Source organism: Carcharhinus amblyrhynchos, chromosome 11 (genome assembly GCF_965287045.1).
Source record: "Carcharhinus amblyrhynchos chromosome 11, sCarAmb.v2.hapA, whole genome shotgun sequence".
Lineage (NCBI taxonomy): Eukaryota > Metazoa > Chordata > Chondrichthyes > Carcharhiniformes > Carcharhinidae > Carcharhinus > Carcharhinus amblyrhynchos.
In genome coordinates, this window is record NC_137334.1 from 79,305,522 (window position 1) to 79,330,515 (window position 24,994).

The 24,994-nt window shown below is 41.1% G+C and overlaps 1 protein-coding gene across 1 annotated transcript in view; it reads left to right on the top strand.

The window, feature by feature from the left end:
- Positions 1-16,450, top strand: part of LOC145350217 (protein mono-ADP-ribosyltransferase PARP14-like) — a 44,254-nt gene extending 27,804 nt beyond the window's left edge. The window contains exons 13-19 of the mRNA XM_080199279.1: positions 646-708; positions 3,803-3,979; positions 5,538-5,717; positions 6,669-7,262; positions 9,773-9,918; positions 11,405-11,579; positions 13,537-16,450. Of these exons, the coding sequence (XP_080055405.1) occupies positions 646-708; positions 3,803-3,979; positions 5,538-5,717; positions 6,669-7,262; positions 9,773-9,918; positions 11,405-11,579; positions 13,537-13,838 (1,637 nt within the window). The 3' untranslated portion in view covers positions 13,839-16,450. The remainder of the gene's footprint in view (positions 1-645; positions 709-3,802; positions 3,980-5,537; positions 5,718-6,668; positions 7,263-9,772; positions 9,919-11,404; positions 11,580-13,536) is intronic.
- Positions 16,451-24,994: the final 8,544 nt, after the last annotated feature.

The following is a 24,994-nucleotide window of genomic DNA, read 5'->3' on the forward strand; positions in this document are numbered from 1 at the left end:
GGAGCTAATTGATTTCATAGATGGTCAACTGTATTTTTCTTTATGAATTTTCTCCCCTCCTCAAGTGTTCCCTTCCGGCATGTGTCTTTGCTGGGTTGCAGTTCCAAGGGAACCTCCACCTGAAAGACACCCCCCCCCCCACCCAACGCCACAAGGGAGCCTCCTGTTTAGTTCAAAGTGAGCTTTATTGCTCGTGATCTGTGACAACGAGTATTGACAAGCTATTATACCATGATGGCTTTGCAGCTCTCTTCACCCAATGTCCTCACAAGCACACTTCCAGCAGGTATTCCAGCAAAACAACTGGATGCATGCCCTCATTGGAAACTGATGTGCAATGAGATTTAAAAAAGTGGTAGGTGGGACTTTCTGACCCAAGACCAGAAAATCCTGCCTCAGGTCTACAGACCTTTTGCATGGTCCATGTCCCGCCCGCTACCATTCTATGGCAGGCGGGATGGGAAAATTCTGCCCATTATATCAACATAGCATAACTGACGCGGTTAAACAGCTTGGCAGTATTCAGGTACGTTATTCGGTCCTAAGGATCTGCTGAAATTTGCAGATCTTCAGTACAAACATTCAGTTCTTTGTTAAATTGGGAGTTGCCTTTCCATATCAGTAACTAATTTATCTACTTTGCAGGGGTTTCTGGCACTATTTTGAAAGCTGCCGGTCAGTCAGTTGTGGATGAGTGCAATCAACTGGGTGAGTAACCCTACATGTGGACAAATACAAACTCAGAATAACATTTTGTGGAACAATAATAGCTGTGGCTATCACTTGTCAAAAGATAATGGATCCAAAGTTAAATTATAACCAGCTCAAAATTCAGAAGATATTCTTAAATTATTTTAAGATGAGCTATAATCAACATAATAATTGTTCCTTCAAACACAGAAAACTTGGGTAAAATTAAAAGTTTTGATGTAATATAGGTTGATACTTCAAACATTAATTGAAATGAAAGTTAATACATTTCATAACAGCAGCTAAAGCAATTCTGAAGCAGAAACAGTGACTGACGTCTTTCCAGTGTAATTTTTTTGTTTGCTTAATGAAGCATTTTCCGTTTGAAATTTTTATATGGACCAAACAATGATGGATGACATTTGATGAACATTATCACACGTGGGAGGGAAAAACGACAAGGCATGTGCTCCATTAATTATGGTGAAATATCTAAGGATGCATGTGAAATAGATCTCAGAATCTTGGGGTTTCTCTGCTGAACACACGTGACCAATGCACAATTAGACAAATCAGCAGTGTGTAAGGCAGAGGAAGCTCTGATCAAACCATACACTACTCTGATCAGACAGCACCCTGATGGCAGCCCTGGCTAATGCACAGGGTTGCGTTCAAGAGTTGGAGATAGTTCAGAGAGGAGGCACAAGGCTAATTTCAGTGGTTTTGCACTGAGCTGTAGCACCTCAAATAAGGCATTTGAGTGATATCAGTACAGTAGGAATAATGAAGTTAAATGGAAATAGCAGTTCTGGAATATAACTTAAAGTAAACTTACAAGAATAAGACATGAGAAGAGGTCATTAAGGACTTAGATCAGAAAATGCTCCTTCACATAAAGAAGGTGGAATTTCATGTTGTGTTTGGTGGTGGGGAGGAGATTTAATCAAAATTTGCAGGTGGAGATCCCATCGCTTTCCCAATTCCATCCAATTAAGTCCATGACAGGGACTTCCCACCTCACTGTCGATTGAGGCATTTAAGTGGACAGTTAATGGCCATTTACATGCTTCATCTCACCGCTGCTGGTATTAATGTGACATCAGATGAGGGAGTCTCCAGGGGGAGAACATGACAAGCAAACCAGTAGGGAGTCGGTTTCAGCTTCTCAAAGGGTCAGGGTCAATCATTCAAATGATATGTAGTCCTGATCAAGGGACCTGGCATCAGAGAATCAGAAAGTGTGAGGGCAGGGGGATTGCTGAAAGCCGACCACTGTCCTTGTTGCAATTCTGTCCTGGTGGTGTTGCATTCAGTTGGTGAAACCTACTGTCTCAGGGAAGAAATGCCACTATCCAGTTAAGTGTCTGAGTGGTGCTTAAAATGTGGCACAGTGGAGCTCTTGCCAGCTTCCCAGCAGTAAGTGAGGCCTCCATTGTCCTCAATGCATGGAATAGATTGCCAGATGAAGGTGAAGGTGAAAACAGTCAAATTATTTCAGAAAGAGTTGGATGCTGAACTCAGGAGTCATTGGTGTTATTCAGGATAGGTGAATTTAGAGGGTTGAATGGCCTCTCTCATCCATTGTTTTATGATGTTGGTGACGGAATGTGTCTGTTAAATAAGTCTCCACCGTCTTCTGTATGTTAATAGCAAATCTTTGTAATTACGTGTACAGTATGCAAGCAAGGACCTTTCTCTTTCTACATCTTAACACATCTCTATTCAACATCACATCGACCCTAGGTCAATGTGCTGACTTATATTAGTGACTGTATGCAGTCCCACATTAATCCTGTTTATACCAGACTCTTAGTCGACACAGCCTCCAACCCTTACCAAGTCTCAATCCCATGATGATAGAGTTCCATTAGTTGACTTCAAGCTAAACATTGGTATTAGTCTTACGCATTTACCTAATTTTACTGTCTTAATGCTATTCCAACATTATTGTTATTACAGTATCAGCATTAATATCATTATCACCACCATGCCAAGACCCTGAATTTAGAGGTGGAGGTCTTATAACCCTTCCATATCTCATTCACTGTTCTGTCAGGAGAATGCAGCCTGTGTTGGTTAGCAAGCCCTTTTTAATTACTTGGAGCTAAACACATAGAGTACAGGCAAGGATATTTCTCGAGTTCTAGATCTGAACAAGTCAAAGATCAAAGGAGGTGGTTTATAAAGATGCAAAAAAAGTAGTAAATCTGAGGATTTGGAGCAATTTAGAACCCAGCAAATGATGAACAAGAAACAGATGAAGGGAAAAGACATGATGGAGACTAAGGAAGAACATAAAGGCAGATTGTAAAAGCTTCTTTAGGTATATGAAAAGGAAAAGGTTAGCTGGGACAAATAAGGGCTCATTACAGAAGGGAATAAGACCATTTATAGTGGAGAACAGGGAAATGGTAGAGAAACAGTTACTTTGCACCTATCTTCACAGTGGGAGATACAGAAAATCTCCCAGAAATGCAAGACAACCAAAGAACTTGTGAAACAGAGGAATTAAAAGAATGTAGCATAGCTAAGGGACAGTACTTAAAAAGTTAACTGGATTGAAGATTAATAAATCCCCTGGAACAAATGAGCTTCATCCCAAAGAATTAAAGGAGGTGGATAGAGATATAATGGGTGCATTGGTGCCTTCTGTTAAAAATCCATAGATTCTGGAAGGGGTCACATGGGCTAGAATGTAGCAAATGTGACCCCACTAATTAGGAAGGCGGAAAGAGGGAGAATGTAGAATTACAAACCTGATATTTTAATGTAAGTAGTAGGGAATTGTTGGAATCTATTACAAAGCATGTAATAACTGGGCAATTGGAAAAGAGTGGTAAAATTGGGCAGAATCAACATGGGTTCATGAAAGGGAAATCATGTTTGACAAACTTGATGGAGTTTCTTTTGAGGTTATTACTTGCAGCATTGATAAAGCAGAATCAGTGGATGTAGCATACTTGGATTTTCAGCAGGAGGTTAGTATATACAATTAGAGTACATGGGATTGGGGAAAATATGCCAGTATTGATTGAGAATTGATTGACAGGTTAAAAAGCAGTGAGTATGAATAAACTGATCATTTCACAGACTTCCCTTTCTTTTACCACAGGAGTCCAAAGCAGTGATAGTGTTACAAGCACAAAAGCAGGAAATCTTCAAGTAAAATACATTCTACATTTGGCTGGCTGGATGAAAATGAAAAATACAAAAGGATCTATCGGCAAAGTTCTGAAGGAATGTGAAAAGCTAAAAATAAGTTCAGTTTCTTTCCCGGCACTAGGAACAGGTAAGTTTTAGTACAATATGTATGTGGCATATTGAGTACCTTATGTATTAGAGGAAACATATAGAGGAGATTCTCTGGCCTTCCCGTGGCGTGTTCCTCGGTGCTGGAAAACTTGTGGTGGGGGTGTACTGTTGGCGGGACCAGAAGACCCTGCTGGCGTGAACAGCCAGAAAGTTATGGCCATTGTATAAGAAGGTTCAATAACTATAGGGTGAGATTGTCACATACCCCGGCAAAACACAAGTTTGAATGACAATTTGCTGATAAATACATTCAAGATTCCTATTGATTGTCAGTTTGTTTCTCTCATTCCAGAAGTCATTTATAACATAACCCTTCCCACTGCAATCACGTCCACCCAAATGGTCCATCAAATTTCCCTCCCCCTCTCCACCAGCAATGATTCCTGTAGCAGACGAGACTCAAAGATTTACCCTTCTACTTTTTAAAAAAGATAACAAAAATATCTGGAAATATGGAAAGTATTGGATGGAATTCTCCCCAAAAAATTCTATGTGTTGAATTCACAGGAAAACTGAAGTAATTCACACTCGTTTGTTCACTAGGAGTTCACACTAGAATTCTAACGCTCTGTGCAATGCAGAGGCCACCAGTGTGAATATCATTTGATGTCAGGGGACAGGATTTATTCCCACCTGGCAGGCTGAAAGCAATATGCGTCTGTGCTTGCGCAGTGGCCCCAAACTGTCAGCCTCCAGTTTGCTGGCCAGCTTGATCGCTGACACTCATGCCTCCCAGCAGATCCTTCTCCCCCCATCACCTCCCCCCTTTGGTCACATGGTCCAATAACTGTAAATAGACATAACAAGACCTGTGTAAAGTGTCTTTAAGTTTGATGTCTGGCATGTTAAGAACAATTTGTATTTGTGTAGTTCACTCCATAACCAAATTATGTCCCAGAGTGTTTTACCACCAATGAATAACTTGTAAGGTGTAGCCAGTTTTTATACAGCAATCTCGTCCTATGTGACAAGGATCAGATAACTTGTTTTAGGATGTTAGTCAAAGGAAATATATAAGCCAAAACTCCAGGGATACTTCCCCTACTCTTCATCACAATAGTATCACGTTGCTGTAACATCCCATTTGAGAAATGGCACCTCAATCAGGGTAGCACACCTTTGATCTAGTATTCGAATGCTAGTCTTAATTTTTGTGTTCAAGTCCTCGAGTAAGATTTGAACCTAAAACCTTCTGAATTAGAGGCAAGTACGTGACTAACTGAGCCACGGCCCAATGTGATAGCAGTCTCCCAAATCCCATCCAGTCGTGGTCAAATTGCTCACTCTCTTTCCTGCAATGAATGGTCACTTGAGCAAAACAGCCTCAGGTTAACTACTGTCAGTGGAATTATACCCCAGTAAAGAGGCAATATTTTAAACTGAGAGGAATAATTAAAGGAAGAATTGAAAATAAAAATGTAACATAAATAATTAATAGCAAAGCAGTTGATGATAGTGCTAGTTTTCTTATCTTACAGCCTTTCTTTCATTGAACTTTCTCATTACCCTCTAACTGCACAAATTTTTCTGTTTAGGAAAAGGAAAACGGAATCCTATTGATGTTGCGAATGCGCTACTGGATGCAATAAGTGATTACGTGGTTGACTTTCTACAACCCTCGCTTTCTGTGATTCGGATTATTTTGTTCAATCCGATGTTGATGAATCCATTTCATCAATGTATGGAGCAGCGCTTCAGAACTTCACAACCTGCGGGTAAGGAACTATTTCAGCACGATACTCCTGCAAGTGTCGTCTATAATCGTGCAACCCAGTTCAGTAATTACCCTTACTTTGCACTGTTAGAATCAAGCTGTTACAAGTCAGCTTCATCCACTCCAACTCCCATCGGGGGCCATAATCTCAGAGGAGCAGTGATGGGACCTGTGTGAAATGCTGATTTGCTCAATTGACCAGTCTTGTTACCACAAGAATAACTTCTATTTATATAGCACTTTGAACATTGTAAAACATTCTAAGGTACTTCACTGGAGCATTATCAAGCAAAATTTGACATGAGCCACAGAGAGAGATATTAGGGCAAATGATGAAAGGCTTACTCAGGGAAGTAGATTTTGTGGAGTTAAGGAAAGAGGTGGGGAAGCAGAAGAGACCTTGGAATGGCAGCCAATGATAGAGCAATTAAAATCTGGGATGCCCAAGAGGTCAGAATTGTATGGTTGTAGGGCTGAAGGAGATTACAGAGGTAGGAAAGAGAGAGGCCAGGGAGAGATTTGAAAACAAGGTTGAGAGTTTTAGAATCATTGCTTAACAGGAGCTCTTAGCTGCTGAATTTCAACACTGCCTCTCCCACTCATTGGCCGAAGCTTCAACTGAAGAACCACCGAAATTGCAGAAAGATGTTGCAAGTGAGATTTGGGTTATTTCTGCCAGAGTTTCTGTAATCCTTGTGCCAAGATTTTGGTATTTGACAGGGAGAGCCAATGTGGAAATTCAGCATTCCCAGGAGGCTAAAGTAGCAAGACTTGATATGAGGGATTAGGGAGCAGGGTGCCCTTAGTATAAAATTATACGTTCTATCCTTATTCTTAAATTTCCAGTATGGATTCCTTATTCCATAATGGAAGAATTTGCCAGGAAGTGTGCACCTAAAGCTATTTTAGATATACCTTTGTGAATGTAGCATAAATTTTGTTTCTTTTTCAGCGCAAACAGTTCTTCCGCTGAAACCTGTTTATGCAATCCTGCCTGTTTATCCAATCATTCTGAGAGCAGCAAAGCATTTGATTGGAGTAGTTGAGATATATGGCATTTCAAAGAATGCCATTGGTGAGACGCAGAAGGATATTGAAGAATTAATTAAAGAGAACTGTGGAAGCACGGTAATAAGCAGTGAATATGCAGCCTACCTCTCAGACGATGAAAGACAACAAATCGAAGATCTCTGCGACAAACATCAATTGAAAGTTGAAATTGAGGAAACGAAAATAACAATAGATGGGCATAATGCTGATATTCTGGAATCCATTGTAGCAGTGAATTCTATGCTCCAGGCCGCCAGAGGAAGAGAGGAAGAAACTCAGTTGATGAAATCTGTCCAGTGGGAGTTTGTGAACGATGAAACAGCTCAGTCTTACGACCAGTCCTTAAACTTCGCCCTTGAGAAAGCTTACCAAGATAAAAAGAAAACCTTAGCTTACATAAAAAATGGGGAGTTGTGCACTTTTGACTTTGACAAGTTGCAAGAAATGGATACAACAGGAAACATAGTGGAAATCAAGAGAAGACGTCTTGAAGCATGTACGTTAAAACAAATAGTTACATTTTAAGAAGATATTATAGGAACCCGTGCATATATCATTTTGAAGGTTCTTCAATCGTTTTAGCTTCTTCATTAATTTTCATCTGGATTGCTTTGTGACTAATAGAAATTTCCTAGCTCTCTTTGAACAAGAGTAAGGTTAGAAGTCTAGAAATCATTTTATTAATAACAGCACTGCTGGAAGTGTGGTAGGGCCAACAGTCTTCCCCAACAAAGACCCATCCAAATTCTGAGGACAGGGTTAGTTGCATAAAAGAACAGAGGTTAATTTGGCGAGTCTTCCCTGATCTCTGTCAAGTGATCCTCGATGGAAAGTGATGACACATTGAATTTTGGGTGTGGACTGGATTAGGTTTGGCTATAGTATTGAATGATTTGCAGATACACTGTAATTTGAGTTTACTGAAGAAGATTAGGAGAAGGTAATGGAGATCTGCTTGACCTTGTGGAATTGTATCCTTGCTTCAGTCAACATCTTAGTAAGAGAAGGAACGAATTAAGAGAAGTATGATGAGGATTGGTACCAAGGAGGGGGGTGGGGGTGCAGGTAACTGATTGTGCTGATTTTTCAAGATTCACCTGGTGAAATAGTACCCCTCCATATTGCGGACCACATGGAGAAAGCGCTGAGGGTAGCAGGGGCAGAAAATTTACTTTGGGGGGGAGATGGGGGGAAAGGTACTTGGTGATGTCTTATCACCAAGTATGGCTCGATAGCACCACTACTGACCAAACTGGCCAAATCCTGAAGGACATAGCTGCTAGACTGCATCCGCAACCGATGGTGAGGGAACCAACATGAGGGAAAATCCTACTGACCTTGCCCTCACTCATCTACCCATGGCAGATGCATCGGCAGGAGTGATCAGTGCATATCACATTGAGGATACCCACTATCGCATTGTGTGACGTTTTTACCTTGCTAAATGGGATAGATTTGAACAAATCTAGTCGCTTGAAACCGGAAATCCAAGAGGGTGGCATGGTGGCACAGTGGTTAGCACTGCCTCACAGCACCATGAATCCGGGTTCGATTCCCTACTTGGGTCACTGTTTGTGCAGAATCTGTACGTTTTTCTCATGTCTGAGTGGGTTTTCTCCAGGTGCTCCAATTTCCTTCCATAGTCCAAAAGATGGTGCCAATTAGAAGCATTGGCCGTGCTAAATTCTCCCTCAATGTACCCAAATAGGCACCGGAGTGTGGCGGCTAGGGGATTTTCACAGTAACTTCATGTAAGTCCACTTGTGAAACTAATAAATAAACTTTGATATCCTGAAGAGGGATATAAAATACTGAACCTGAATAGCAAACAGAAATCCACCACAAAATATTTGAAGATTAGTTACGAAAGTCAGCGTAATGGGCATAAGCTCAAAATAGTCAAACCAATATTCAGAAGCTGTGATTCACACAAAAGATAAAGCAATGTCGGCCATTGAGCTCACTTAGAATTTCGTTATTTGACTCTCAGTTTCTTCTCCCAGATTAATATCCTCGCTTCCGACTAAGTTGCACCCTTCCTACCACCGCCAACCCCCCACCCCACTCCACCACCTCTTAGTATCATAAGTAGGCTTATAGCAACCCTGCAATGAAGTTACTATGAAAATCCTCTAGTCGTCACATTCCAGTGCCTGTGAGGGAAAATTTAGCATGGCCAATGCATCTAACATGTACGTCTTTCGGACTGTGGGAGGAAACCAGAGCACCTGGAGGAAACCCATGCAGACGTGGGGGGAATGTGCAGACTCCGCACAGACAGTGACCCAAGCCAGGAATGGAACCCAGGTTCCTGGCACTGTGAGGCAGCAGTGCTAACCACTGTGTCACTTGTAAGTATTTCCCTTCAACCACACAGCAGTGTTTTCTTCTTTTTCACTATACTACTTGGAATCCCAAACTAACTTCATAACCATGTACTTAAGATCAGCACAGAAGCCTGAGATTGTGTACTGATGGGGAAATGGTAGAAAGCCCTGTGGTGCTGCCATGTTAGGAGCTTTGAACTCAGTGGAATGCAAGCAGTCAGGCTTCAATAATAGACTGCGATATCAGACTGATATCTGGGGGTTTTCGTTCAATTATTTTCAGTAGCCAAAAGGAAATTTCAGCTTGCTTAGATACATACATGTCTATTGAAGTAGATATATTACTGATAAAAAAATGAGTTAAAGTAATATGGGGAACAGGTAAGGAAGTGAATTTGAGACCAGGAAGAGATCAGCCATGATCTGATTGAATGGTGGAGCAGGCTCAAAGGGCTGAATTGCTTACTTTTGCTCTTACTCCTATGTTCCTTTATAAGTAATGTCCCAAATGTTTTCATTGCAGCAAGCGGAGTTCAGACTGAATCATTTCTTGAGTTTCACTTTAGTTAATGTTTGAAAATGAGAGTGAAGCAGGCATCTAAATTAAACTGATTTGCAAAGATAGATCATTAGTTGAAATGTGCCTTCTTACTGGGTTTGCATCTATTTCACATTCCAGCTGTGTTTGAACTTCCAACAAATTGGACGAACATGAATAATCAGGAGGTTTTAATAATTCCCCTTCAGTCAAGTACCACAGAATACAAAGATGTAGCACAGAAGTTCAGGATCTCTTGTGGCACGATAATTGTTGACATAGTCAAGGTACGCATGGTCAATAAAATGTGATTGTGTATGTTTTTGCTTTTTATTTAACATTATCCCGTGTAGTAAATTGTTACAATCTCAATTAATGATGTATGTGAAGATGAAACTAAAGGTGATTGATAAGGTTTGTGGAACAGATACAATACTTATCTGATACCCCTTTGTTTCCCTATTTGTAGTATATTTTAGAAATCTTACCTCAGCAAGCATTTCCTGTATTTAAACCCTCCTACCAATGGTAACACAAAAGCATCTCAAGTTTTATATGTTCAATTCCTCAGCTTTGAGTCTCGAGAAACTTGCTGGTTAAATTGAGGAGAGGGATGTCTGGACCAGGAGTTTAGTGCCTTTCCACTTACCTCCTGGATTCACCATGTCCACATGGACAACTCCCCTATGATTGGAAGCATCCCCTCACCCAACCCTTTCATTCTACCTCTAATTCCCCACCCCATAAGGCCTCTGAACACCCCCACATCCCTAGCCATCTCATTCCAATCACCATCTACCCTCATCCCTTAACTGCCCCTTACCTGGTCTGGCCTACCTGTGAATCCAGATCTGCATTAAACTGATTGATTCTTATGTGCCCTCTGAAATGGCGTACCAGGCTTTTCGGCTCAAGGGCAATTAAGGATGGGCTAAATGCTGGCCATTGACATCCACATCCCATTGAAAAAACAAAGAAATATCCAGGACAAAGTAGCCCACTGGATTCACAAATTTTCACTTTCTCCATCATTGACGCACAGTGGCATGAACCAACTACACGATACACTGCAGCACCTTGCAAACCTGCAGCCTCTACCAACTAGATGGACAAGAGCAGCAGATATATGGGAAGACCACTACCTGCAACTGTCCCTCCAAGCCATATGTCATCCTGATATGGAACTATGTCGCCTTTCCTTCACTGTTTCTGGGTCAAATTCTCTTTCAACCAACACAGCTGGTGTACCTACACCCCACAGACTTCAGCAGTTCAAGAAATCAGCTAACCATCATCTTCCCATGGGTAAATAGGGATGGGCAATGGAAAAAGACCTAGCCAACGATGGCCACACCCAATGAAAGAATTTTAACAGCCCTTTTTTCCACTTGTCCCCTGGTTTTACATTCACTGATCTGTTTGTTAAGCTGTTATCGGGGAAAAGACCCAGCCAGCGATGACCACACCCAGTGAAAGGATTTTAATGAACAGTGATTTTTTCCACTTGTTCCCTGGTTTTACATTCACTGATCTGATATTAGACTGTTATCGGGCAAACTGATGGTGCCCCTCTCTCCCCCACCTCCCAGAGGACTACCAACCTCACCCTTAGCCCAGTCATAGCTGTTACCCCTGCCCTTTCCACCATTGCCTCCCAGATCCAGTACGATGCTGTAATACTTCAACCGGATTTTGTGGAAATAATTTAAGTCACGACTGCCAATCTCTTTATTTTAACTTTAAAAGCTGACAACTTATAAATTTCTCATCTAGATCGATAGGATTCAGAATCGTAAACTTTGGCAAAGTTATTCTGTCAGGAAAGAAGCTACAGAAAGAAAGAATCCTGGGCTAAATGTGGAGCAGATCCTTTATCACGGGACGACAAAGGAAATATCCGACAAAGTGATCAAAATTGGCTTCAACCGAAGCTTTTATGGGAGAAATGGTAAGAATCTGAGAAAGTACAAGAGTAATTAGACCAAAGTTCTGGGCTCTGTGTTCCTTAGTCAGTCCCCAGCCTGCAGTTCCAATGGTGGCTACCGCTCCTTACAGCGTTCCCCACCATTCATTTTGCCAACAGCCCTTAAGGCAGGACATCTGCCTGAGATAGAAGCAGAGGTCTCAGCTTGAAGTACCTAACACTGTCCCCAGCATTAAATAACTGGTGGGTAGCTGGTGGGATAGAGTGCAGGCCCATCACCAACCTATTCATCGGAATGGAGGGGACAATAGAGGTCTGAAATATTCACCCAAATGAATGTGCAAGGGTGGTTAATCCTGTGTGAAAACTAAAGAAGTTGTTTCGAAAATGAAACAGAATTGAAGATGGATTGAAGCCTACTTAATGGTAGGGCAGCAGGAAATCTAATTTAAACTCCTAAACAAGGTTACCTTTACATTTCTGGTGGCATTGCAGCAGAAAATTCAGGCCCATTGTATTGTTATCTGTGATATAAAGTGATAGAATGTGGTGAAACACAGGGCAACATCACCTAGCCATTCACCGAGCCATTCACACTCCCATCATGAGTTTCCCAGCAATGGGGGCGTGCTGATGGATTCAATGGGAAATCCTATTGACAGTGGCAGGACCGGAAGATCCCATCGCTAGCCAATGGTGGACCAACTCTCACTGCCGAGAAACACACCGTGAGGGGGTAGAGAATCCCACCCACTTTTTTTTAAATATGGAACCTCCACAGAATAGGCAAATTGACCTGGATCTACCAATGGAAAGTGCAGCAAACATCTCCATTGTGCGTCAGCACTCAAAGAAAGAACTGGCACTCACAAATGCACAGAATGTACCCAGGAGGTTCCATCTTCCAATGGGCAGAGATATGCTGCTTGGGATTAGAGGAGGCAACGGTGTAGTGGTATTGTCACTGGACTGGTAATTTAGAGATGCACAGTAATGCTCTGGGGACCCAGGTTCAAATTTCAGCATAGCAGATGGTGAAATTTCAATTCAATAGAAATAAATCTTGAATTAGAAGTCAACTGCTGACCATGAAACACTAATGTTCTTTATCTGATCTGGCCTACATGTGATGACTCCAGATCCACAGCAATGTTGTTGATTCATGAATGCCCTCTGAAATGGCCTACCAAGCCACTGGGTTCAAGAGCAATTAGGGAACTGCAATAAATGCTGGCCCAGCCATTAATGCCCAAATACTATGAATGAATTAATTTTCAACGTGGACCCTCCCATTGTAGACTTGGCCTTGACAGATATTTACTCATATTAGTCACAGGCCTCAGATCAGGATCAAAAACACCAGGAAACTGAATGTCTGGACACACTCCGTTCTCAGCTGTATCAGCGTTCCCACTCTCCATCCCAAGTATGTGCCTTACGTGTTAGACGTTTTTTTTATTGCTGACCCCATTTTAATTTAGATCCTCGATTTTTCATCTTCCCCTTGTTCACACTGCGAAACCCAACTTCCCAATGCCACAGCAAGGCTCCAGTGCTCATGAAAAATTCAATAACTATAGAAGCTGAGGAAAGTCACTGAGAACTGGCCCACCAGTGTTGATATCCTCCAATCAAAACTCAAACTGAACCCACCATGTTAAAAACAGCTAAAGTTGTGTTGGAATTTCCAGGTTATTTTCTATTCATAGAGGAAATGCTGGAAAATCTCAGCAGATCTGGCTATATCTGTTCTTTTTCTCTCTTCTTACAGATGCTGCCAGACCTGCTGAGATTTTCTAGTACTTTCTCTTCTGGTTTCAGATTCCAGCATCTGCAGTAATTTACTTTTATCCATTTTCTATTCATTGTGGTCTCTGAGAAGTTTCACATCTTTTTCATAGAGATGCAGGTTAACAGATTATCTGTTGAAGCAATGATTTCAGTTGATAATATATTTTGGTATATTTTTCATATGTTTCAGCTACTTACTTTGGAAAAGGAACTTACTTTGCTTTGAATGCCTCATATTCATGTGACAACAAATATTCCAACCCTGACGCTGATGGATGCAGATACATCTATCAGGCACGAGTGATTACTGCAAAGAAGTGCAGGGGACAACAGGATATGCTGGAACCAGCACCAGTAAATGCACAGATAGATCCAACTGACCTTTGTGACTGTGCAGTGGATGATGTAACAAACCCTTTTATTTTTGTTATTTTTTGTGATGATGGAGCGTATCCAGAATATTTAATAACCTTTAAAACCAGGATTGCTTGAGTCAGAAACAGCTTTATCCCAATTGCAACCTGTTCAAATTTCATTCATATTCTAGCATAACTCTAGCATTCTTACACGTTGCAATCTTTGATGATCTGCTCAGGAATGTTTTCAAGCGATAGGCTGCCAGCGGACACTGATTCCAATCTGAGTTAAAACAGCATCGCCTTAGAGGACAGAAAAGCTTTCTTCTTGCTTCTTAACTATGAGACATTGTCATCTAGGATATAAAATGGGGAGTTGAATGGTGAAAATGTATTCCAGAGTAAACTGTATCAATGACCTCCTTGCCACCCTCCGTCCCTGCTCCCATTTGCATGGAAACCATTTTTTTCAAATAATCTCAACAGTTTTTACTACAGGAGAAAAGGGTGCTGATTAGTTGGCAAGTTGATCCTGATTGGCTAAGATGTTGCCAAAGAAAAAGCAAAAGGGAACTATGGACGTCCCGAACGACATTGTGTATAAATTTCAAAGCCAGTGTAATACAAGATATAAAGGCTATGGCCGAAATTTTCTGGCCGTTCATATCAGCAGGATTCTCTGATCCTTCTGCGGTGAATGGAGATTTGGCTGAGCGCCAAATTTTGTCAGTACAGCTTGCAGTTCCAATGGTGGCCTCAGCTCCTATCCCTGGCACCGCTGGGATTACAGCACTCCCGACCATCCATTTGGTTAGCAGTCCTTAAGGGAGAGCGACAGGGGGCGTGAATGGCTGGAAAATTCCAGCCCACACATCTGAATAATTGGTTGATCAAATCAAACAGCATTTTCCTTTGATTGTAAGAAGCTGAGTACAGGCCATATTCTATCAATCAGTCTACACCTATAGTCATTTGGTAGTGCTGTAAGAGAGACTTTTTTGTCAAAGCTTTTCACCTTACACTCATCACCATTCTCAAAAATACAATGTATTGGAAATCAACAAATTTATTCTGTATGAGAAGACAGTACTGATTGATGGGCAGTTGGACTCCGATTGGTAGAGGCATTGCCTTGGAGAAGTTGATAGATACTTCACTGCCAATTATTATTTGAAAGATGAATTGTTTCAAGACAAAAAGCTTCAACAAAGAAAAAAATTCTCGTGATACTCAGTCTACACTTGCAACACCAAAACCAAAATGTCTAGATGTGATTTTAATATTAGACAGCACTTGCTGAAGAGTCCTGAGTATGCTAATAGCTCCACTAACAACCAATTTAAGATAATTAGTCAAATTTATAATGTGGCTCTTTTATGCTTGCTAGAAGTCATATATATAACCGGAGCCCTTTTGATGAAAACGAAAAGATTATATTCAAAAATTGTGCCGTTTAAAAAATTATCCAAGAGCTTGGAGAAGTTTTAGTTCCCTGTTGCTTCCTCCGTGAGAGTGCCTCAACCAATCTGAGTCTACTTGCCAACCAAGCAGCACCTTTCCTCCTGTAGTAAAAATAGTTGATTGCTTGAAATTTGAAATTCTTGCATTTGCCCTGTTGAGTCCAGGATGAAAAGCTTTGGCAACATGTCTCTTTTTTCAGCAATATTCAGAATTCTAAATGCTTATATCAGAAATTGATTTATAAGCTTGCTTAACATATTTTGACATCTCTGGGTATCGGCGTGAGACCTAATGCACAGCAGACCTCCTGCCAAAATCAGTTGTGTTGCCAGAATTACACAATCAATCTAAATAGGGAATTGCAGCCCAAGACATCATAAAGAACAAGGCCAGAATTCTCCGGCCATTCACGCCAAGGGGATTCCCCAGTCCCACTGGCAGCACACCCCCCATCCACAGGTTTCCCACTGGCGTGGGGTGACATCAATGGGAATTCACACTGGGAGGCCAGAGAATCCCACCACTACCAAACAACGCATCACATAACACCAGCAAGAAACACATGGCCAGGAGGCCAGAGAATCTCGTCCCAATATTTTAGTGTTAAGTTTCAAAAACAGTTGTCATATAGAGTATAAAGCATTTTAATATATCTTTTAATAATGATGGTTGAAACTTTTTTGGAGGAAGATTCAGCTGCCTTATTGATAAATTAACTTCTTGCATATTAAAAATTAAATAACACATTTTCTAAACTGTGACCAATTAATTGCTGGGACTCAGCACTTGTCATTTACTTCAAATCCATTTAAATCAGTGATACATAATTCTTCATGTTTGCATAGTATTGCATGTGTAAATTTAGAAAAAATTCTTGGTAGCAAAGATAACAAAACTTAGATATTCACTGTCATTAGTCTCATGAAACTTTTGGCACCCACCTATGCACACTTAAATGTGAAAATTCAGAAGTTGTTATCGCTGATTTCTCATTCCTCCACAGCTTGAACTGTTGAAGTCCTGACAGATAGAAATCAATTAGAAATCATTGATTTGATGTGAACTTCCCACTTTTAAGTAAAAAACTGTTGATACAGATACACCTTGTTGAGTGAGGTGCAATGGTGCTTTTAATCAGTTCTAAGTCATAACTATTGCTGAACAGCTTCTCTGGCCTTGAAAAACTTGTGAATTGTCAGGTTTCTCCATCACACATTAAAAATATATATAGCTTTTTAAAATGATAAATACTATTTTATTAAGTTTTTTTAATACATGGGATTGAGGTAGAAAATGAAATATTTTCAGTCTTTATTCTGCTTTCTGTAAAATTGTAAGAACTGCAAAATAAAACTTTTTGATACTTCCTGGTTTACTGTTGATAAGAATTTGTCAATGTGATTGGCTGCAGAGCCTGCTTGATTACATCACAGTTGCTGAATGCCAGGGATCCCCTTTAACTGGCACAAGAATTAATATCGAGAAAGATAAAATTTGTGCCTCAGGAACTATTGCCTCTGGCAACACCTTTGTTTGCTTCTTTGCAACCAGCAATTGGCATTTAGTTTCCATAGCAACATGGAAGATCACATATCCTTTTGCTACATTTGTACCATCAAATACTCTGTAGGTCTAGCTACAGCAGACTTGATACGTCCAGGCCATATTGTGCTCTTGGTAAATTAAGATATGATTTGGTTCAATTGGGCTATTAAGTCTGCCCTAATAAAGTGCTCATCACTGATCACTTAGTTCATTACCCACTTGCTACACAAGTTGGATCCATTGACCACTCTCAGTAACAAATGAATTGCTTTCGCAGTTCATCTCATGCACAAAAAAAATTCTCATGCGAAATGAGCATCAATGGCAAGACCAAACTTTGTTGCTCATACCTGATTGCCCTTGAGAAGATAATGGCGAGCCACTTGAATCACTGCAGCCTGTATTGCATTGTTACACCCACAGCATTGTCAGAATTGCAGGATTTTGACCCAGCAACAATGAATGAATAGCGCTATAGTTCCAAGTCAGAATGGTTTGTGAGGGGAACTTGCAGGTGATGGTGAGGTGGGAGAGGTCCAGCATTCAGAAGATGGGTTAATGGTGGCAGGAGGCCCTTATGTGGGGATTTAATGGGCTGCTTAAGGCCCTCAATTGATGATGGGGCCTTCCTGCCACACACTCAATAAGGGTAAAGGTAGGAAGGTGACTAGTTCCCCAGTCTGATTAAATTCATCTCCAGGAAATTCAACAAGGCATAACATTCCTTGCCTATGCTGTGACCTCCCAGCTCCAACACCACCCATGAACCCCAATCCATCACACCCCCACATTGCATTGATCCTAACGTGACGATGACAGTGCAATTGATATCGAAGTGTATCTTTTTTATGTTTAAGGGGAATGGTTGAAAGTTCAGCTTTATCCCACTTTAGGCAAGTGGGAGTCACTGGCAAGGGCAAGATTTGTTGCCCTTCCCTAAATACCCTAGAGATGTTACCGCAATTCATGTGCTATCGATACACCCTGTACAGGCTATTAGGGAGGGAGTTTGTGTTTTGACACTGTGGGTGAAGGAATGGCAATACCATTCTAAGTCAGGATGGGTTGTGCTGCTCACCACCCAACTGCTCAATCTCTTCTCAGATTGCCCAATGGAGTCACAAGGCTACATCAAGCATCTAATCAATGGTACAATCCCAGCTCCCGAGCTGTTCGGAATAGAATATCACTATTCATGGGTTTTCCATGACCCCAACTGCCAGCTTCACTGAACCAACACCACTCAAGACTTCTCTGAGCCCCAGTCTCTCCAACTGCAGCAAATAATTACTGTTCCTGCACATCTGAACCCCAGCTCTGGAGAGTTAAGCACAGTACTGTAGCCACCTTGAACTGGCAACTTTCTGCTGCCTCTTCCGTTGCAAACTAATCAGAGAAAACATTCCGTCACAGCACTTCAACTGCTTGAAAGTGAACTTTGTTCCTAGGTCTTACAAAACTAAAGATGGTGGTCTGCCATTTCAAATCAAAGTACAGCAGCCAAACTCAAGCTCTGTCCAGGTTTAAACTGCTTGGTCCTCATCTACACTGTTCCTACTGGGAGGTCTAAACTTCTGTACCGGTGCCTACTACAAGACTAATTTATCTCTATGTATTTCTCCTATTGTGGAGATCAGCACAACTGGAAAAGTGGGTTACCCCACATCAGCTTCAGCCTGCTACCTCTCTGAAGTCTTTGAACCTCTCAGTTGTCATAAAGGAGACACTGGTTCTGTTTCTTCATAAAATACCTTTATTTCCTTCATCCAGCTCCACACAATTCTCCAACAGTGCCACCTGTGGCCCCTTTATATATCAGTGACTTCTATTGAACAATTAACATCAAATTAAGACTTAATTAGAAGGTCTGTTAACCCATTCCTAACATGAAACAATACATGATTAGACTTTTGATTCTGGACTTGTGTGAAACAATGAGTCTTATTTTGTCTGTGTTGTTTGCCCTAAACCCCTTTCTTTCCCTTATCTCTCTTTTATCATATGAATGCATAAAAGGGTGAAGGGGAAGAACCTCCTTCCCACAACTTGGGTATGTGTAAAATAAACTAATCCTCTGATTTTACCCTATCTCGAGTTTGCTGTAGGGTTATGAATAGCAGACTGGATTGCTCCAAACCATCAAGGGTTGGGGAAAAGACTTGTAAATGGGGAAATCAAAAGTCAAAAACAGCCTTCTGCTCATGGATGGGTGGTGAAGGGAGACATCAGAGCTGTTTTAAGTTATTCCCTCCCAAAAGAAAATAGTGTTTAGTTAATAGTGTTTTGTGTTCAGTCATTGACACAGTAAGATTTCTTTTAAAGTGTGTAATCTTTATGTGTCATCCTGTCAGTTAATAACTGGAAGTTTGAATTTCTGTTTGAACTATTAATAGCCTCTTTGGAGATTTTAACAATACACATATATATCTTAGTAAATATGTGACATCTGAGCACATTTCTTCTTTACAAACCTTATTCCCAGTTGTCACATTTTTCTTCAGACTTTTATGTCAACTTCTGTCACAGTAAATTCTCAGATCTACATTTTTTTATTTGATTTATCAAATGCTAACTGCCTCCTGACAGCTGGCAGTTTATAATTTCAGCCACTCAGCGACACTATTTTATTTATCCTCTACAAATCATTCAGAATACTTTCTGATAAATTTTTAGCACCGTATTTCCTTTGACAGTTTTTAAAAATATCCGACGCCAGGATTTAGACTGATACTTATTTTACAATAACATAATTTATTGACTGACTCTCCTTTTGTGTCTTTTGGAGCTTTTTGAATATTTGTCCAGAGTTCACAATTCTTAAATCAATTCTTCAGCACAATCTGAGCAAATGCAGTGATTTAATTCCCCAGGGCACATTGACACCTACTGGGATCTGCTGACACAGAACAGAAACCCTAACACTGTGTATATTTTAAAATGTTATCCTTATCACTATTTCTTATTTTAAACTGTATTTTTCTGTTGAACAAAGACAAATAAGATGATTGACCCTCTGTCTAGAAATTATCCACCAATGGTCTCCAAAAACAAAATAATTCTCTTCTCAGTTTCGGGAATATCACACCTCATTAAAGATTATTTATTTGTCACAAGTAGGCTTATATTAACACTGCAATGAGGTTACTGTGAAAATCCCCTAGTCGCCACATTCCACCGCCTGTTCGGGTACACTGAGGGAGAATTTAGCATGGACAATGCACCTGGCCAGCATGTCCTTCGGACTGTGGAAGGAAACCGGAGCACTCAGGGGAAATCCATGCAGCCATGGGGAGAACCTGCAGACTGTCACATGAGGAAGGACTAAGTCAGTTAGGATTATATTCATCGGACTTTAGAAGAATAAGAGGGGATCTCGTGGAAACTTATAAAATTCTAACATGATTAGAAAGTGCAGATTCAGAAAGATTCATTATGCCTAAGAGATTTGTTAACTGACAACCTGAAACTGATCAGACCAGTTTCAAAGAGAGCTACAGAAACTTCAAAAATAATGGCAGGAGTAGGCCATTCGGCCCTCTGAGCCTGCTCCAGCATTCATTATGATCATGATTGTGCATCAAATTCAATATCTTGATCCCGCCTCCCCCCCATATCCCTTGATCCCTTTAGTTCCAAAAGCTATAATTAATTTTTTCATAAAATCTCACAAGGTTTTTTCTGTGATAGTGAATTCCAAAGATTCACCACCCTCTGAGTGAGGAAATTTCTCCTCACCTCCTAAAAGGTTACCCCTTGTCCACAAACTACAACCCCAAGTTCTGGACTCCCCCACCATCGGAAACATTATTCCTGAATCTACCCTTTCTAATCCTATTAGAATTTTATAAGTTTCCATGAGATCCCCTCTCACCCTTCTAAACTCCAATGAATATAATCCTAACTGACTTAATCTCTGCTCATATGACTGACCTGCTATCCCAGGAATCAGCCTGGTAACCCTCTGCTATACTCCCTCTATAGCAAGGACATCCTTCTTCAGTTAAGGAGACCAAAACTGCACACAATACTCTAGATGTAGCCTCACCAATGCCCTATACAATTGCAGTAACATCCCTATTCCTATACTCAAATCCTCTTGCTATGAAGGCTAACATACCATCTGCCTTTTTTACTGTCTGCTGCACAGGAAGGTCTTTTGCTTTTGATAAACCGATCTTGCTAGCAGAGTCCGTAGGTATGTTGAGACAATGATTTCCCAGACTCTCAACATAAATGGCACCCTTTACATACATAATGGCTGAGACATTATCAGTCCTGAAAACAAACGCAATTCCAGACATCAGGTAAATATCTTCTTTTGAAGTTGTTGTGAGGAACGAATGTCACATGACCTTGAACAGTTCAATATTATCTTTCTGAGCTGCATATCTAATTTGCTGTTCCGCCATCCAGTTGACAAGCCAAGAAGAAGCTCTGTCCTGATAGGGCAAATGGCTACAGGGAAAGTTAACTCCATTTGGAAGATAGGCTTCCCAGTCATAAAGAATACAGCCAGAGGAACTGAGGATGGAGGTATCATCAATGCAATGTCAATTTAATAATTGGAGCTTGATATGTTTAATGATCAAAATAGGTGACACTATGAAATGGCAACATGTCATAGTGGAAGAAAAGGACATGAACATGCAAGTGGTTTACAAAGGCGAGCTGTTGGTATAGTTCACTGTGTCTTATCAAGTACAATTTTTCAATTAGACATTGTGCAGCTTTCCAGAATGAACACAACAATTTCAGATCGTAAACACTGGTCATAATTTTTTAGCAAGCAGCTGAGAAAACTATGGAAGATGAAATAACCATTGTGAAAACTGTATCCACTGAAGCAAATTGAAGAGATGGCCAGACATCTCTATTTCCAGCTGGCTTTATTATGAATGCTTGACTGAACTTCAAGAATGGTTAATCGACTAAAGGACTAGGTGTCAAGTGTGAAGCTTTTGCCATTGAAACAATGAATGGCTGTGCTTGGTTGATACATTTACGAGGTTGTAAGATGAACAGTTTCTTTTTCATAGGGGATTTTCAAAGCTTTGTTGCTTATTGTGTAAGTTTCAGGAACATTTCAAAGATATGCCAATGCATCATTGGTTCTGTACATCGTGGAAACTGAGTAGGATGGAGCCTGCGTGGGGTGCACAGGCGTAATCAAAAAAATACAGAGGGAATCCAAGGTGCAGCGGTATGGGGGCGTGGAGAGGTTATGAAGGGATGTGGAGGGAATATGGAAGATTTGAAGGGGCATGGGGTTCTGAGGGACCATGAGTATGCATAGGATGGGAAGGTGGATGGATGAGTAAGGGGATGAGATGTGATGACTAGAAGAGCAAACAACCCTGAACTGAACTGGGCCAAAGCCAGGAAATGGAGGTAGGCTTTCCACCCAGCCTGTAGATAGTTTGAGCCATGTTGAAATCAAAAAAGAGGAGGTATTGGGGTTCTTAAGAAACATTAAGGTAGACAAGTCCCCTGGGCCTGATGGGCTATACCCCAAAATACTGAGAAAGGCAAGGGAGAAAATTGCTGGGGCCTTGAGAGAAATCTTAGTATCCTCACTGGCTACAGAGGAGGTCCCAGAGGATTGGAGAATAGCCAATGTTGTTCCTTTGTTTAAGCAGGATAACAAAAAGAATCCAGGTAATTACAGGCCGGTGAACCTTACATCAGTAGTAAGGAAATTATTGGAGAGGATTCTTCAAGACAGGATTTACTCCCTCTTGGAAATAAGTGGATGTATTAGTGAGAAGCAAAACGGTTTTGTGATGGGGAGGTCCCATCTCACTAACATGATCGGGTTTTTTGAGGAAGTGACGAAGATGACCAATGAGAGTAGGGCAGTGGATGTTGTTTACATGGACTTCAGTAAGGCCTTTGACAAGGTCCCTCATGGCAGACTGGTGCAGAAGGTGAAGTTGCAAGGGATCAGCAGTGAGCTGGCAAGGTGGACTCACAACTGGCTCAGTCATAGAAGCCAGAGAGTAGCAGTGGCTGTGTGCGATTCTGAATGGAAGCCAGTGACAAGTGGCATTCCTCAGGAATCAGTGTATGACCCTTGTTGTTTGTAATACATGTAAATGATTTGGAGGAAAATGTAACTGGATTGATTAATAAGTTTGCGAACAACACAAAGGTTGGTGGATTTATGGATGACGATAGGACCATCAGAGGGTACAGCAGGATATAGATCAGTTGGAGGCTTGGACGGAGAGGTGGCAGATGGAGTTTAATCCGGACAAATATGAGCTAAAGCATTTTGGAAGGTCTGATACAGATAGGGAATATAGAGTAAATGGCAAAACCCATAAGAGTATTGATAGGCAAAGAGATCTGCATGTACAGGTACACAGGTCACTGAAAGTGGCCAAGCAAATAGAAGGTAGTCAAGAAGGTATTTGGCATGCTTGCCTTCATTGGGTTTAAAATTGTCAAGTCAAGTTGCAGCTTTATGGAACTTCAGTTAGGCCGCACTTGGAATATAGTGTTGAATTCTACCAGAATTCATGCTACCAGAAAGATGTGGAAGCTTTGGAGAGGATACAGAAAAAATTTACCAGAACGTTGCCGGGTATAGAGGGCATTAGCTATTAGGAGAGGTTGGAGAAGCATGGTTTGTTCTTACAGGAACGACGGAGGTTGGGGGGCAACCTGATAGAAGTCTACAAGATGATGAGGGGCATGGACAGAGTGGATAGCCAGAAGTTTTTCCCAGGGTGGAAGAGTCAATTACTAGGGGGCACAGGTTTAAGGTGCGAGGGCAACATTTAAAGGAGATGTACGAGGCAAGCTTTTTTACACAAAGGATGGTGGGTGCCTGGAACTCGCTGCCGTGGGAGGTAGTGGAAGCAGATACGATAGTGAGTTTTAAGGGGCATCTGGAGAAATACATGAATAGGATGGGAATGGAGGGATATGGTCCCTGGAAGGATTGGAGGTTTTAGTTCAGATGGGCAGCATGGTTAGTGCAGGCTTGGAGGGCCGAAGGGCCTGTTCCTGTGCTGTAATTCTCTTGTTCTTTATTCTTTGCCTTGCTAGCTGTCCACCTGCATTACTGTCTCACGTCTGCCGAAGGAGGCAGCAGGCCAATCCACATCACATGGTGATAAGAACACTGTGGGAGTGGGAGGACATGATGGAGTCTGGATCGCAAAGTTGGAAAATGGCCCAACTTGCAGTTCACAACTCTGAGAGGAAGATCTGGAGTTTCTTGCTCTCGACGTAGTAAAATTAACAAGTGTTGTTGCTATGTTGAAAACATCATGAATATCTGGTTCAATACCTCCTGTAACAATGCCTCAGAAAGAGAAACTGTGGTTTTTATAATTGTACAACAGCAGGTTGCAGCTTGGGTGGAGGAGACCTCAATGCAGCTTGATTGACTGTTTTCTACTGAGGGTCAGGAAATCATACTCCACGTTAAAAATATCACATAACTGTCATTGTCTTGAGTTATTTGCAAAGCAAAATGGCTTTTTGTTTCCCTTTTCCACACATACTGTACATAGGCAATTAAGTAAGACATTTTGGAAATATCTTTGGATTTGTCAAGTTGTCTTGCTGTAACTTCCAAGCAGTTGATCAACATACTGCAAAACTAAGTCTTCTGACATTAAATCAATCGTGGTTTGACACTGTCATTTGACACGTTATTCTTTTCCCAGCTCCTTGGTTTCCTGTTCTCTAAGCATTTACGACACATGCATGATTAATGCCTCAGCAATACAATGTCATTTTTTTTTGCTTTAGCAATTTACTGCATCATGATAAAGATGAAACAAAAAGCTATTTATTAGTGGTAGGTATAGATGTTGTCACTACCTCACTGCTAAACAGTTCCACATTTTGCTCCACAAACCAATATTGCTTGTCCTATAGATATATTTCATGCCTTGCAAACGACGGGTGAGATTTTCCGGCCACACTCGCCCCAAGGTCGGAAAATCTCGGCTGAGGTCCACGTCCCACACACGTGATTCCTGTGGTGGGTGGGACAGGAAAATCCTGCCCAACGTCTCAGCAATTTGCAAGACTTTCAAGATTCCTTGGACAATACTTACGCACAAGTTGCACACTGAGGTCAAGTCGAGGTATTCCTCCACTGTAAGTGGAGATGTACGCTTATGCATACAAATAAAACTGGAATGCCAGTTTTTCATGTTTCAGGATTAATGGTGGCTTCACATTTTTTATTCACACCTTCACTTCCTTGGTGTTCTTCAGTCCTTACAGTTGAAGTTGATGAAGGAAGTTCAGCCTGTGGGTTTTGTTTTT